The sequence below is a fragment of the Odocoileus virginianus genome, chromosome 8, assembly GCF_023699985.2.
Source record: "Odocoileus virginianus isolate 20LAN1187 ecotype Illinois chromosome 8, Ovbor_1.2, whole genome shotgun sequence".
In the NCBI taxonomy this organism is placed as follows: domain Eukaryota; kingdom Metazoa; phylum Chordata; class Mammalia; order Artiodactyla; family Cervidae; genus Odocoileus; species Odocoileus virginianus.
This window is the reverse complement of record NC_069681.1, coordinates 14623536-14639383: the sequence shown is the minus strand read 5'-3', so window position 1 is coordinate 14639383 and position 15848 is coordinate 14623536. Positions and strand designations below refer to the sequence as shown.

The 15848-nt window shown below is 46.0% G+C and overlaps 1 protein-coding gene across 1 annotated transcript in view; it reads left to right on the top strand.

Moving 5' to 3' along the window:
• Positions 1 to 15848, top strand: part of ERICH6B (glutamate rich 6B) — a 78646-nt gene extending 62798 nt beyond the window's left edge. The window contains exons 11-15 of the mRNA XM_070471207.1: positions 659 to 822; positions 7118 to 7203; positions 7357 to 7509; positions 14244 to 14469; positions 15288 to 15848. Of these exons, the coding sequence (XP_070327308.1) occupies positions 659 to 822; positions 7118 to 7203; positions 7357 to 7509; positions 14244 to 14469; positions 15288 to 15614 (956 nt within the window). The 3' untranslated portion in view covers positions 15615 to 15848. The remainder of the gene's footprint in view (positions 1 to 658; positions 823 to 7117; positions 7204 to 7356; positions 7510 to 14243; positions 14470 to 15287) is intronic.

Genomic DNA, 15848 nt, shown 5'->3' with positions numbered 1-15848 from the left:
GTTTTGGATAATAAATTATGAATGGGCTTTCAGCAAACGTAACCACTGAGTCCTGCACTTAAAAATGGTGTGTTAGCTACCATGTAGAAAATAGCTCGCTAGTGGGAACCTGCTAACACAGCACAGCAAGCTCAGCTCAGCGCTCTGTGATGACCTAGAGCGCTGGGATGCCGCAGGAGGCTCAGCAGGGAGGGAACACGTGTATACACAGAGCCGATCCACTTTGTTGTGCAGCAGAAACTAACAACGTTGGAAAGCAATGTCCTCCAATTAAAGATAAAATTTTAAAACAGTGTTAGTATTCATTTGTGTTTTAAGTTAAAATAGCATGTTTAAGGTATATTTCCTTTTTTTTATGACTCCCACTTTAGCCTGTTTTTTAAATTACCAGACTCAGCAGCCTCACTTGTTACTGGCACACGGCTGGTATGTCACCCCTCACATCCCCAAGTCTGGACTGGGTGGTGTTCACCGTGGTGTCGGGCATCTGACACTGAACTGGCACCTCACAGGCCCTTAATAATTGTGTGTGAAATGAAAGAATGAATGGGAAAAAATAAGAGCTTGGGGAAATATGGCCAATATCCCAAATCCTCAAACTCTCTTTGGGTTCCTCGAGAGAAATAGATCTAAGTTTTCTTTCTCTTTTCTACCGAAGCCTTACATGCCCAAAGGACTACAGAGAGCACTCTCACGTTTCACTTATGTAATATGCCACTACAAGACGAGGAGGAGGAGATGGAGCCAGAGAAACATCGTCGTGTTGCTCGCCGTACGAAGAAGTTACAACTAGATATGGACTGGATCAACAGCAAGATTAAGGTAATTGTGGCAATGCCCTGGCGTTTGTTTTGTTGTTTGTTTGTTTGGCGGTGTGGGTGGGGATTTACTGGATTTAGAAAAGGCAGAGGAACCAGAGATCAAATTTGCCAACATCCATTGGATCATCAAAAAAGCAAAAGAGTTCCAGAAAAACACCTACTCCTGCTTTATTGACTATGCCACAGACTTTGACGGTGTGGATCACAACAAACTGTGGAAAATTCTGAAAGAGATGGGAATACCAGAACACTTTACCTGCCTCCTGAGAAATCTGTATGCAGGTCAAGAAGCAACAGTTAGCATCAGACATGGAACAACAGACTGGTTCCAAATTGGGAAAGGAGTATGTCAAGGATGTATATTGTCACCCTGCTCATTTAACTTATATGCAGAGTACATAATGTGAAATGCCGGGCTGCATGAAGCACAAGCTAGAATCAAGATTGCTGGGGGAAACATCAATAACCTCAGATATGCAGATGATGCCATCCTTAAGGCAGAAAGTGAAGAGGAACTAAAGAGCCACTTGATGAAAGTGAAAGAGGAGAGTGAGAAAGTTGGCTTAAAGCTCGACATTCAGAAAACTAAGATCATGGCATCTGGTCCCATCACTTCATGGCAAATAGATGGGGAAACAGTGGAAATAGTGACAGACTTTATTTTCTTGGGCTCCAAAATCTGCACAGATGGTGACCGCAGCCATGAAATTAAAAGACGCTTGCTCCTTGGAAGAAAAGCTATGACCTACCTAGACAGCATATTAAAAAGCAGAGACATTACTGACAAAGGTCCGTCTAGTGAAAGCTATGGTTTTTCCAGTAGTCATGTATGGATGTGAGAGTTGGACTATAAAGAAAGCCAAAGAATTGATGCTTTTGAACTGTGGTGTTGGAGAAGACTCTTGAGAGTCCCTTGGACTGCAAGGAGATCCAACAAATCAATCCTAAAGGAAATCAGTCCTGAATATTAATTGGAAGAACTGATGCTGAAGCTGAAACTCCAATACTTTGGCCACCTGATGGGAAGAAATGACTCATTTGAAAACACCCTGATGCTGGGAAAGATTGAAGGCAGGAAGAGAAGGGGACGACAGAGGATGAGATGGTTTTTAGGGCCATGCATACATTATGTATTGTATTGTAACAGTAGATATATGTCATTATTATCGCTGTTTAGTCACTAAGCCATGTCTGACCCTTTGAGGCCCCATGGACTGTAGCCCACCAGGCTGCTCTGTCCATGGAATTCTCCAGGCAAGAATACTGGAGTCGGTTGCCATTTCCCTCTTCAGGGGATCTTCCCGACCCGGGGATCGAACCTGTGTCTCCTGCGTTGCAGGTGGGTTCTTTACAGCGGAGCCACCAGGGAAGACCATATGTCATTATATATTTGTATAAACCCGCAGAATGTAGAATACCAGGAGTGAACCCCAGGGTAAACTATGGACTCTGGGTAATGGTGATGTGCAGTATAAATTCTTTGTATAAATGTACACCGTGGTGTGGGATGTTGATAGTGGGGGAAGGCTGCACGTGTGTGGGGGTGCAGAGAGTTTATGAGAAATCTCTGCATTTTCTACTCAATTTTGCTGTGACCTGCTCTAAAAAAATAAAGCCTATCTGTAAAAGCCAATCACATGGTATATTTATAAAGATGGACACTATAAAGCCATAAGTGAAACCTAGTCTCAGTTAGTCACATGAGCTAATAAGGTCCAGAGTTAAAAAAAAAAAGGCACTGAAAGGGGAAATAGGAAGATGTGATAGACTCTCTGCTTTCTGTAAATATATTCTGAGAACACACAATGCCCCAGGCCCTCTTCTAGGTGCTGGAGCTACAAGGGTGAACAAACAAACCTTGGGAGCCATGGACCTTACGTTTTAGTTGAGCACACAGTCCACACGACGGAGGATGAGATGGTTGGATGGCATCTCCGACTCGATGGACATGAGTTTGGGTAAACTCCAGCAGTTGGTGATGGACAGGGAGGCCTGGTGTGCTGTGGCCCATGGGGTGGCAAAGAGTCGGACACGACTGAGCAGTCAACGCACAAAACTCTGTTCAGTGCCAAGGTAGGTGTTATTAAGTGCCGCAGGAAGGAAAGCAGGAGGAGGGGCTCTAGAGCTGCTGGGCTGAGAAAGGAGTGACTGTCCTGCTTTTAGTGCAATCGCAGACGCGCCATTTGAGCCTAGGCAGGCATGGAAAGAGGGAGTGAGCCCCTAGAGGTTTGGAGGAGGAGTGTCCTAGGCAGAGCTAACACATGCAAAGGCCCTGAGGCCCTGAGCCTCCAGACGGCGGTGAGCAAGTGAGAAATGAGCTCGGTGTCTAGGTCAGGTAGAGCCTTGGGGGTCACGGTTTTATCCAAAGGATGCCATGGAGCCACTAGAGGGGCTAGAGCAGGGGCAACATCATCTGGCTTAAGCTCTAGAAGTATCTTTCTGGCTGCTCTATGGGGAACAGGCTTAAGGGGGCAAGAGTAAGGGCAGCAAGTTCAGCTGGAAGCCAGGTATTAATGCAGGTGAGAGACAACGTGTATCTCTACTAGGCTGGTGACGGGAGGTGGTGAGAAGCTGGCTGACTGGGCATATTTTTTGAGTAGCCCTGACTAATAACAACCTCTGTGCTTAAGACCATCATGTATGTTTTTCTGGGTCTCACTTTCTTGAACTGTAAAGTGAAGATAATAAGACCATACTTATCCCACAAAATTGTTGGAAAAAGCTAAGTCCACATTATATGCAGAGGTGCTTTAAAACCTGCATGATATTACATAAATGTTAGTTTCTAGTAGTCTCAAGTGTGCCCCAATTTACTAAGTGATAATACAGCTTTTTCTCAGTTGCTCAGGCCAGAATTATTAGATTCATCCTCTGGGCTTTGTGTGATATATTTCCCAGTGAGGGAAAATGGAACGACTCTATCTCTGTGTCAGGGATTTTTCTTTGCCCGTGGCTTCTTGTTTTTAGGAAAATGTCATTCCATGACAAGTGAATTTGATGAAAAGAAAGTGTATTAGGAAATTCTGGCTTCAGGTAGCTTTTGAAAATAAGACCTAAAATAGAAAATCCTCCCCCGTGAGCAAAATCTAGAAGCTTCTTACCTGTTCTCAGGAAGAAACCAACCATAGATGACCTTATAAAGTGCTTTCTTTAGGGTAAAAAAAGAGAGGGGGCAGTGGTTTGTAGAGTAAATGAGCGAGATGGCTGGTAGCTTAATGGCTGGAGGCGGTACGTTTCCAAGGATGAGCCACCTGGCTGGGGGTGGCAGGGACAGACTGTGGGAGTCTGGGTCCCCTTTCATTGGATAGCCTTGTGTAGGTCGCTCGGTCATGTCTGACTCTTTGCAACCCCATGGACTGTAGCCCGCCAGGCTTCTCTGTTCATGGGACTTTCCTGGCAAGTTTACTGGAGCTGGTTCCATTTCTTATTCCAGGGGATCTTCCCCATCCTAGGGATCAAACCTGCATCTCCTGAGCCTCCTGCATTGGCAGGCGGATTCTTTGCCACTAGTGCCCCCTAGTGGAACGCCTCTCTTAAACGGGGAAAATAATAGCGCATTCTCTGAGGTCACTGTGTTGTGGAAGTCCCGTGCTGAGCGCAAACGCTGCTGTAGGGACAGAGTCAGTCACAGGATCTTCATCCCCTGGTGGAGCGGTTCCTGGGCATTGAAGGCCACGCCCTGCGGAGTCCACAGCAGCTCCTCGCCAGCCAGCTGCACCTTATTCTTTCATTGTCTCAGATTTGGGCACTCTGCAGTGAGCTCTCTTGAGTGAAGGATTCTTCAGTCATTAAAAGTAAGAGCTTGAAAACCACAGATCCGACACCTAGTTAGAGTAATGCAGGATAAAACATGACGGGAAAAGGCATCCTGCTACAAACACCTGGGAAATTTAAATAAAATGTAAAAAAAAATGTCCTTTTAAATGTATAGTGTGTAAATGCAGAAGTTTATATGTACAGTATTTAAATCTAGAGTATATAAGAGTATATTGGAGAAGGAAATGGCGATCCACTCCAGTATTCTTGCCTGGAAAATCCCATGAGCAGGGGAGCCTGGCCGGCTACAGTCCATGGGGTAGCAAAGAGTAGGACAGGACTGGGCACACATACACACGAAGAGTGCATAAGAAAGGAAGGGGGCAACACCAGAAACAGAACCTGGAAAATGCGGATAGTGAGAGTGAGCGGCGTGTGGGAAGCAGGAGAAAAGGCCTGCATTTTAATGTCTGGTGGGGACTCGAGGCCGCTGGAGGACACACGTCCTTCTCAGGCACAGTGAAGTAGCTACAGTGAATGCTGACACATTTAACCACAGAACACTTTGCAAGCACTAAAGAGCTGATACCAGGACTTCCCCGGTGGTCCTGGGGCTAAGACTTCTCACTGCCAAGGCAGGGGGCCAGGGTTCAATCCCTGGTCCGGGAACTGGATCCAACACGCCACAAGTGAGACCCAGCACAGCCAAAGATGGAGGTGATACCATCTGTACTCTGCTCTCTCACCCCTGCGGATTGTTTTTAGTATTTCTATATAAATGTTTGCCTTTGTTGGGTCTTAGTTGCATTGTGCAGGCCTAATTGCCCTGGGTGACGTGGAATCCTAGTTCCCCGACCAGGGATTGAACCTGCCTTCCCTGCATTGGAAGGTGGGTTCTTAACCACGGGACCACCATCACCTGCATTGGAAGGCCGGTTCTTAACCGCTGGACCACTTGGGAAGTCCCAACGCTGTGGATTTTAATTGGTAATATTAACAACATAGCCAAAAGCAACTCGTACATTTGCAAACTCAAAAACACACCTGTAAATAACCTGTGTGTCAAAGAGGAAGGCATACTGGAAATTTTAAAATACTCAGAATGAAATGAAAGGTATCTACTATTGGAGGGAAGAGCTAAAATTTTGAGAGAAATGTTATAGCTTTAAATGCCTATCTTAAAGAAGAGGAGGAGGAAGAGGGTCGTGAAGAAGCAGCAAGATGGAAATCAATGAGCTCAATGTTCAATTCAAGGAATTAGAAGAAAAATACACAGTCTAACATAGAAAACCCACAGAAAGCAGCCATATGGAGAAAATAATGCTGGGAACAAAAATTGATACACTGGAAAATCAAAAAATATTAGAACGAGCAAACCAAAAGGCTGGGTCTTTGAAAAAAATAAGTAAAATTAGCAAATCTCCAGGCAAATGATCCAGAAAAAAAGAAAACATATATATACGATAAAGAATGAGGACAAAGACATGACTAAGAGACATGCATGTGTGCATGCTCAGTCATGTCCGACTCATTGCAATCCCGTGGACTGTAGCCCGTTAGGCTCCTCTGTCCACGGGATTCTCCAGGCGAGAACACTGGAGTGGGTTGCCAATTCCTCCTCCAGGGGATCTTCTCGACCCAAGGATCAAACCCATGTCTCCTACATCTCCTGCATTGGCAGGCGGATTCTTTACCACTGAGCCTCCTGGGAAGCCCAACTTAGAGACAGTAGAGGGTTTCTGAAAATATCATATCATAAAATTTTATGACAATAAATTTGAAAATTTACATAAAATAAACAATTTCCTAGAAAAATATAACTCACTAAAACTGATTCAGAGATACAATACCTGAATATACTAATGTTATCAGTGAAACTGAGCCTCCCTCCAAAGTAGATACGTTTAAATCCTAAACCCCACTGACTCAGATTATGACATTGTTTGGAAAATTGGTAATTAGTTCAGATGAGGTCATCCTGGAGTAGGGTGGGCCCCTAACCCAGTAAGACTGGTGTCCTTGTGAAGGACAGTGAAGACACCAAGTCTCAGGGAAGATGGAGCCGGACATCGGAACCCTGCATACACAAACCAAGGAAGAGGAAGGACCGCAGGCCATCACCAAAGCTAGGAGAAAGCATGGAACAGATTTTTCCTCTGAGCCTCTAGAAAGAGCTGACCCTTCTGACCCCTTGATTTTAGACTTCTGACCTCCACGGCTGTGAAAGAATAACTTTCTACAATTTAAAATTGCCTGGTACTTTGCTATTGTAGCCCTATGAAATTAATATAACTGATAATCATTAGATTGAAATGGTAGTTTAAAATCTGCACACACAAACACAGAGTGGTCCATTTCAGCTTCCTCAACACCAAGACAGGTAAACCAAACCCCTGCGAAGGTTCCCTTCTGGAATCCCCAGCAAGTTGGTGGTGGTGATGGGTGGGGGAGTGAGGGGTGGGTGGCATGCAGGAATCAGAGAGTAAGTAGACTGATGTCAAGCCTTCTGGTGACAACACAGGTTTCTCTCTTCTCCCTAGGTACTTCAAGGTGATGGAAAAATAATTCTCTACCCCGATGAGATTATCTTCCAAATTCTCTTTGCTGATGGATCAGGCCAGATATAGTATCCACTGGAACAAGGGACACATATGATGCCAGAAAAATCTGTGATTTGGGGCCGGGGCATGGGTTTTACTGGGGCCTGCCTCGCTCTGCAGGGCTCTCTGCCTTCTGCAGGGGACCCCAAGGGAATACTTGTGCCTTAACCATCTCCCAGCTACCCATCAGGACACCTGGCTATGCTCATCCTCAGTATAAAAGAGAGCAAGTTCACGTACATCATTCTGGAAGACAGTGCAAAAACGTGCATCCGGGCCCTTATCAACAACTCTGGCCATGCCACCTTCCATGATGAAAATGGAGACATCTGGTAAGCCTGGGGCATGAGTCCCAAACACCCCTCCCTGCAGAGAAGCTCTGTGATTAAGGTTTTGATTCCCAGTCTGCATAGCTGTCCTCTTTCTGGGTAAGCCTCTCTTTCTCTCGCTCATTCACTTAGAATTCATCCGTCCAACCCACACATGGGGAGCTGGGTGTCGTGATGAGCCTGTAAGACAGGTTCCTGACCTCAGGTGGTGCCCCAGCCTTTTTGCACCATTGCTTCCCCTCCAGGACATAGCAATCACAGACTCAAAAGCTGGAGTAAGTTTTGGGTTTCGTCTCCTCTCACTTAAGAATCGAACTTCACAAGAATGGCCTTAGAAAGACCCAGTGCCCTCTCTGTTCCAGGTGCCGCAGAGAGAAAGGTATGATAAGTGCGCTGGAGGTACATGTATTGTATTTTAAAAACATAACTTCTACAAATTTCGTTGGCTGTTATGTTCCCATTTCTGGTAATGGTAGGGAACCTCATCTTACCCATTCAAGGTAATTCATTCACTTTGGAATTTTTCTCCATCTCTTTGGTGTAAGAACTCTGTCTTTTCAGGATTTCTCCCTTGCCTTCTGTTCTAGTGGTCACAAAGTGGAGAATGCATATTCTCTTGAACCAACTTTATACTTCTTGATAGTTAAGGCCAAATTTTAATTCCAAAGAAATATTTTCACCCTCCAGGCCTTGGTTTTTAGGAATATTTTCCCTGTTATGAGGTTTTCAACACCATTTGCTAGTTGACTACTTTGTTCTCATGTGTATCTGCTCTTCCTGGAGGGTATAGAAATTGATGTCTATAATATTACAAAGCTATAGTAATTAAAACAGTGTGGTCCTGGCACAAAAGCAAATATGTGGATCATTGGGACTGAACAGAGAGCCCAGAAATAAACCCACACACCTATAATCAATTAATCTTCAACAAGGGAGGCAAGACTATACAATGGAGAAAAGAGAGTCTATTCAGTAAGTGGTGTTGGAAAAGCTGGACAGCCTCATATAAATCAACAAAGTTAGAACACACCATCACACCATATACAAAAATAAACTTGAAATGGCTTAAAGACCTGAACATAAGACATGACACCACAAAATTCCTGGGAGAGAACATAGGCAATACCTTCTCTGACATAAATCATCACAATCTTTTCTTAGATCAGTCTCCCAAGGCAAAAGAAATTAAAGCAAAAATTAACAAATGGGGCCTACTCAAACTTGAAAGCTTTTACACAGCAAAGGAAACCATAAGCAAAATTAAAAGACAACCCAAGGATTGGGAGAAAATATTTGCATATGATGCAACCAACAAGAGCTTAGTTTCCCAAATATACAAACAGCTCATGTAATTTAATATAAAAAACCAAACAACCTAACCAAAAAAAAAAAAAAAAATGGGCAGGAGACTTAAATAGATATTTCAAAGAAGATATACAGAAGGATAACAGGCACATGAAAAGATGCTCAACATCACTTATTATTAGAGAAATGCAAATCAAAAGTACAATGAGATAGCACCTCACATCAGTCAGAATAGCCATCATTAAAAAGTCTACAAATAAATGCTGGAGAGGGTATGGAGAAAAGGGAACCCTCCTGCATTGTTGGTGGGGATATAAATTGGTGCAGCCACTATGGAAAACAGTATGGAGATGCCCTAAAAAATACTAAAAATACAGCTGCCATATGATTCAGCAGTCCCACTCCTGGTCAGATATCCAGAAAAGGTGAAAACTCTAATCCGAAAAGAAGTCCATCAACAGATGAATGGATAAAGATGTAGTGTGTGTGTGTGTGTATGTATATATATGTATATATACACAGTGGAATATTACTCAACCACAGAAGAGAATGAAATAATCTCATTTGCAGCGACATGGATGGGCCTAGAGGTTATCATACTAAGTGAAGTAAGTCAGAGAAAGACAAATATCATATATCACTTATATATGGATTCTAAAAAAATAATACAAATGAATTTATTTACAAAACAGAAACAGACTCATGGAAAAAAAGAACAAATTTATGGTTACCAAAGGGGAAAGGGTGGAAGGAGGGACAGATTAAGAATATTGTATTAACAGATACACACTGCTATACATAAAATAAACAAGGATGTACTGTATAGCACAAGGAACTATATTTAATATCTCGTAATAACCTATAATGGAAAAGAATCTGTATATAAAACTGAGTCTCTTTGCTATATACCTGAAACTAACACACTATTTTTTTAACTTATTTAATTGGAGGCTAATTACTTTACAATATTGTGGTGGGTTTTGCCATACATTGACATGAATCAGCCATGGGTGCACATGTGTTCCCCATCCTGAACCCCCCTCCCGCCTCCCTCCCCATCCCATCCCTCTGGGTCATCCCAGTGCACCAGCCCTGAGCACCCTGTCTCAAGCATTGAACCTGGACTGGTGATCTGTTTCACATATGATAATATACATGATTCAATGCTATTCTCTCAGATCATCCCACCTTCGCCTTCTCCCACAGAGTCCAAAAGTCTGTTCTATACATCTGTCTCTCTTTTGCTGTCTCTCATATAGGGTCATTGATACCATCTTTCTAAATTCCATATATATGTGTTAATATACTGTACTGTTGTTTTTCTTTCTGACTTACTTCACTCTGTATAATAGGCTCCAGTTTCATCCACCTCATTAGAACTGACTCAAATGTATTCTTTTTAATGGCTGAATAACATTCTATCCTGTGTATGTACCACAGCTTTCTTATCCATTCGTCTGCCGATGGACATCTAGGTTGCTTCCATGTCCTGGCTATTATAAACAGTGCTGCGATGAACATTGGGGTACACGTGCCTCTTTCAATTCTGGTTTCCTCAGTGTAACACAAGTATTTTAAATCTACTGTATGTCAACAAGAAAAGCGTTTTTATTTTTTTTTTAGTTATTTTTGCCTACTTTATTTCTTGTCCCCTTGATTTTGTTTTTTTTTTTTCAATTTATTTTTATTAGTTGGAGGCTAATTACTTTACAACGTTGCAGTGGTTTTTGTCATACATTGAAATGAATTAGCCATGGATTTACATGTATTCCCCATCCCGGTCCCCCCTCCCACCTCCCTCTCCACCCGATCCCTCTGGGTCTTCCCAGTGCACCAGGCCCAAGCACTTGTCTCATGCATCCAACCTGGGCTGGTGATCTGTTTCACCCTAGATAATATACATGTTTCAATGCTGTTCTCTTGAAACATCCCACCCTCGCCTTCTCCCACAGAGTCCACAAATCTGTTCTATACATCTGAGTCTCTTTTTCTGTTTTGCATATAGGGTTATCATTACCATCTTTCTAAATCCCATATATATGCATTAGTATACTGTATTGGTCTTTATCTTTCTGGCTTACTTCACTCTGTATAATGGGCTCCAGTTTCATCCATCTCATTAGAACTGATTCAAATGAATTCTTTTTAATGGCTGAGTAATATTCCATGGTGTATATGTACGACAGCTTCCTCATCCATTCGTCTGCTGATGGGCATCTGGGTTGCTTCCATGTCCTGGCTATTATAAACAGTGCTGCGATGAACATTGGGGTGCACGTGTCTCTTTCAGATCTGGTTTCCTTGGTGTGTATGCCCAGAAGTGGGATTGCTGGGTCATATGGCAGTTCTATTTCCAGCTTTTTAAGAAATCTCCACACTGTTCTCCATAGTGGCTGTACTAATTTGCATTCCCACCAACAGTGTAAGAGGGTGCCCTTTTCTCCACACCCTCTCCAGCATTTATTGCTTGTAGACTTTTGGATAGCAGCCATCCTGACTGGCGTGTAATGGTACCTCATTGTGGTTTTGATTTGCATTTCTCTGATAATGAGTGATGTTGAGCATCTTTTCATGTGTTTTTTTGCCATCTGTATGTCTTCCTTGGAGAAATGTCTGTTGAGTTCTTTGGCCCATTTTTTGATTGGGTCATTTATTTTTCTGGAGTTGAGCTGGAGGAGTTGCTTGTATATTTTTGAGATTAATCCTTTGTCTGTTGCTTCATTTGCTATTATTTTCTCCCAATCTGAGGGCTGTCTTTTCACCTTGCTTATAGTTTCCTTTGTTGTGCAAAAGCTTTTAAGTTTCATTAGGTCCCATTTGTTTATTTTTGCTTTTGTTTCTAAAATTCTGGGATGTGGGTCATAGAGGATCCTGCTGTGATTTATGTCGGAGAGTGTTTTGCCTATGTTCTCCTCTAGGAGTTTTATAGTTTCTGGTCTTACATTTAGATCTTTAATCCATAGAAAAGTGTTTTTAAAAGAAAGAATTTGATGTCTAAGATTTGGAAGAAAGTACTGCATACAAGAAGCATCAAGAAATGGGGGCAGGAAACTATCATCTCCAACAGTATCTGCTACACAGTAGGGGCTCTTCTCCTAAATGTCCTTAAATCTGGGGGACAGAAGAGACCATGAGGAAAATCTGCTTTTATTTTCTTGATAAGGAAACTTAGGTACAGAAAAAATGATGAGTTGTTTGCCCCTGGTCATACGTAAAGTCACAGGAAAGAGGTTTTATGGAATTTTTGACTTGGCTTGAACTAAAGCATTATTTTCAATTATCAAATAAAGTTTGCAAGAGAAACCGCATCTTACGGCAACACACCCAAACCCAAGGGGAAGGGTGGTGCTAAGAGCTGGGGAAGATCTGTTCCCTGCCCCCTACCTCAAGATTCCCGATTCTGTCCGTCTGGGGTGGGGCCTGGAGATGTGCCTTCTTGGTACAGGTGCTTGCTGCTGCTAAGTCGCTTCAGTCGTGTCCGACTCTGTGCGACCCCAGGAGCTTAATCCTCACAAATACCCTATGAGCAACATACTGTTATTATCTGCATTTTACCACTGAAGCTGAGGCACAGAGAGTTTAAGTAACTGGCCCAAAGTCACACAGCTTGCAAGTGACCAAGTCAGGCTAGGAACCTAGAAAGTCTGGCTCAAGAGTCCAGGTTGTTTTGTCTTTTCTTGCTTTTTTAATTGGAGGATAATTGCTTTACAAAAGTCTAGGTTTTTTTTTAATTCATTACATGCATCATAGTTTCTCCTCTAGGTGAAGAGGGGTGTGGTTGACAGGCTGGGCTCAGTGAAGGGACTTAATAGTTTGCACTTGGTTCAATGGGCAGTGGGAAGCAACAGGAGGACCTAGTGTTGGGGGGTGACCAGAAGTCCTGATTATTGCAGGTGACCGAGGCTGCCCTGAGCAGGTCTGAGCCGGCCTCTCCCTGAGCCGAATGTAAAGTCCCTGGACAGCTCGGACAATGCCTGGCAGGTGATCTGAGGGACCCAGGCTCCCCCAAAGCCTGCCTTCTCCTGACTAGCCCAGGGCTCAGATTCTGTCCCCTTCTGTGTTCTGTTCCCGAGAAAACCTTCTGCACCGGTTCTCAGGACAGACCTGGCGGGATGTGAAAAGCAGAAGCCGGGGCAGGAGGATACATGATGGGCTTGAAATGCCAGGAGAGGACGCTCGCAGGAGAGCAGGGCCCAGACTGGGAGAGAGAGGAACCCATCAGTCCACACTCGCCCACAGCGGCCACATGGGCACCAGGGGCCGTTCGGGGCAGCATCCGCCCAGGAGCCACACGGATGGGGGCCCCGCACTCCAGACTTCCAATTAGGTTTCCATACTAGTGGGAAGGACGGATGAGAAGCAAGGATGGCCGATTCTCATTCAAGATAGTTCAGCTCTGTCAAGTCTCCAGGACATGAACTGGCAAACGCCGAGCCGCTGCTCCCAGGGGAAGGAAGCCTGTGTACACCACACATCGAGTCACAAACTTGCGCGGGGCAGAATCTGAGTTACCTGCTGTGCACGTTCCCAGCTGCTCTGCTTTCTTGAAGCCACCCTTAACACGGGAAACAGGGGATGGAGCCGGGAGGGGAAGGGCAGGTGGTGCTGGGAAGTCCAGCCCTGGGGCCAGTGGGAACCAGGATGCGGTGTTTCTAGGATGTGAGTGTATCCACGTGTCTGCGCTGCTGCGGTGCTTGCCCAGTCACGTCTGACTCTTTTACGACCTCATGAATTGTAGCCCGCCAGGCTCCTCTGTCCATGGGATTCTCCAGGCAAGAATACTGGCGTGGGTTGCCATATCCTCCTCCAGGGGATCTTCCCGACCCAGGGATCGAACCTGGGTCTGCTGCGTCTACTCCTGCATTGGCAGGCGGGTTCTTTACCACCAAGCCACCTGGGAAGCCCCCATCATGTATATACACACACCTCCTTCCCTGGGGAGCAATGGTTTACTATTTGCTAACTCCATGTTTGAGGCAACTTTATGGAATCTAATTACAGCAAATAATGAGAATTAATGTGTATTAGTAAATTATATGAAGGAACCTAACTGAGGCTGAATTGTCATATTGGGACCCAGAGGGGCTGGTCAAGAAGGGCTTCTTGGGGGAGGTGACATTTAAGCCGAGACTTAGAACCCACTGTACCACACAGGCTGGAAGGAACACTTTCTCCAAGGAGGGCGAACAGCATGGCAAAGCCTTGAGGAGGGCAAAAGCACACATGACCTAGACTTCAGTCCTTTCAAGGAGTGACTGGGTGTGAGGGGCCAGGGGCACAGGAGGAGACCGAACTGGACAGGCCGGGGCTGAAGGGCGGCGCCCAGCCTGGGTTCCGGGGGCGGGGGCGGGCAGGAGAGGGGGGAGGGCGTGCCCCCACCCGCTCCTACCCCAGGCCCAGCACCATGGCTGCCTGATGCCTTCTTGGTCTAGGTTGAGCCTGAGCCAAAACCTGGGCTACTACTTCGCCAAAGACGAGTACCAGAAGGCCTGGAACTGGTGGGATCTCAGCCTGCACGTGCATGCGCCCCCCGTCCAGCCCATCTCCTTGAAAATCAACCGGTACATCGAGGTACAAATCAAGAGCCAGGACAAGATCATCTTCCACTTCACCCACTGCGAGAAGCGCGTTTGCTTAAACCTGGGCACCAAGTTCAAGGTTCGGTCCGATTCCCCACCTCGTCTGCCAGGCGGGGAGCCGCCCGCTCCTAGGCCCCTCGGGCTGGAAGTGGTGCCCGCGGGCTGGGGGCAGTCCCCGAGGGCTCCTGGGCCCCGAGGGCTGGGGGCGGTCCCCGCCCCGGCTATGTTCTGCCCCAGCCCAGCCCCTCGGGAAAGGAGGCTAGCTTCACTGACAGCGTGTAACCTTGTACAAAGGCAATCATTTCCTAGAGGGGTGGGAAGTTCTAGAGGGAGGGGACACTGATGGCAGATTCACGTTGCATGGCAGAAACCAACACGACACTGTAAAGCGACTATCTTCCCATTAAAAATAAGCGTCAACAAAAAAGAGGCAATCAGCTAACACCCGAACACCCTGAGATTCAGAGCTGAGGAGACGGACATCCTGATCCCAGGAAGGCCTGGACAGGCCCCAGGGGAGCCCCAGATGGAGGGGGGCTCACAGGCAGACACCGGCCCCCCTGGCGGTGGCAGGGCTCAGTCTCCTGCTGTGCTAGGGAGCGCGTGGGGAGCAGCCAGATGCCCCCAGGAGGGCACAGCCTTTGGTTTGGGGTCAGGTTGGCATGTGGTCTCAGCCCAATCACCGTAGCCCGTGTGTCCAGAGGCATGGGCCAAGTGTCTTGGGGAAGCAGCAGGAAGGTCACTGGTGGCAGCACTGCCGCTCAGGTTTGCCCTGGAGAGACTCGGTCCTGGAAGGGTCCAGGAAGACTCTGCCCACAGGGTCCCAGGCCTGCCGTGGGGGGCACGTAGTGTCCGGGCAACATTAATCCTCACCCAGCCTTCTGTGAATTCCCCCAGTACATTACCCTGGAGGTGCTGAGCGAAATGAAAAAGAAACCGATCCTGGAGATGGAAGTCAGTCCCACGGCTCGGAAGATCCATGTCCTTCTAGGGAAAATGAGTGGGATCCTGAGGCTACTGACCATCCCCGACTTGGAAAGCTTCATACGTTGCGTCAAGATCTTGCCAACAAGCCGACACAGGTCTGAGCAGGAGGTCGCCCCCACCAAGCTCAAGCCGTCACCCGCTTGTCCCAGAGGGGCTTTGGCAGGTGCTGAATGTCTGAGGGAGGTGGAGTTGTCAGAAGCCCCAAGGAAACCCCCAAGGAAACCCCCAAAGCCCTAGGCTACATCCCATGACAGCTGGTTTGTAATTTGGTACCTATCACAGCTCCTTGGTTTGGTGGGGCAGAGTCCTGGGGGGTGGGGGGCAGAGACGGGGCTGACAGCATCTGTGGCAGGGCACCGAAAAGACTTAAGCATGTCCCCTGAGGGTATCAGAAGCAAATTGTTTCAGAGAATACATGTCAACACCTGTCCTGCTTGCTTCTACTGGTTATTTGAACACAGAAGTTCTTTC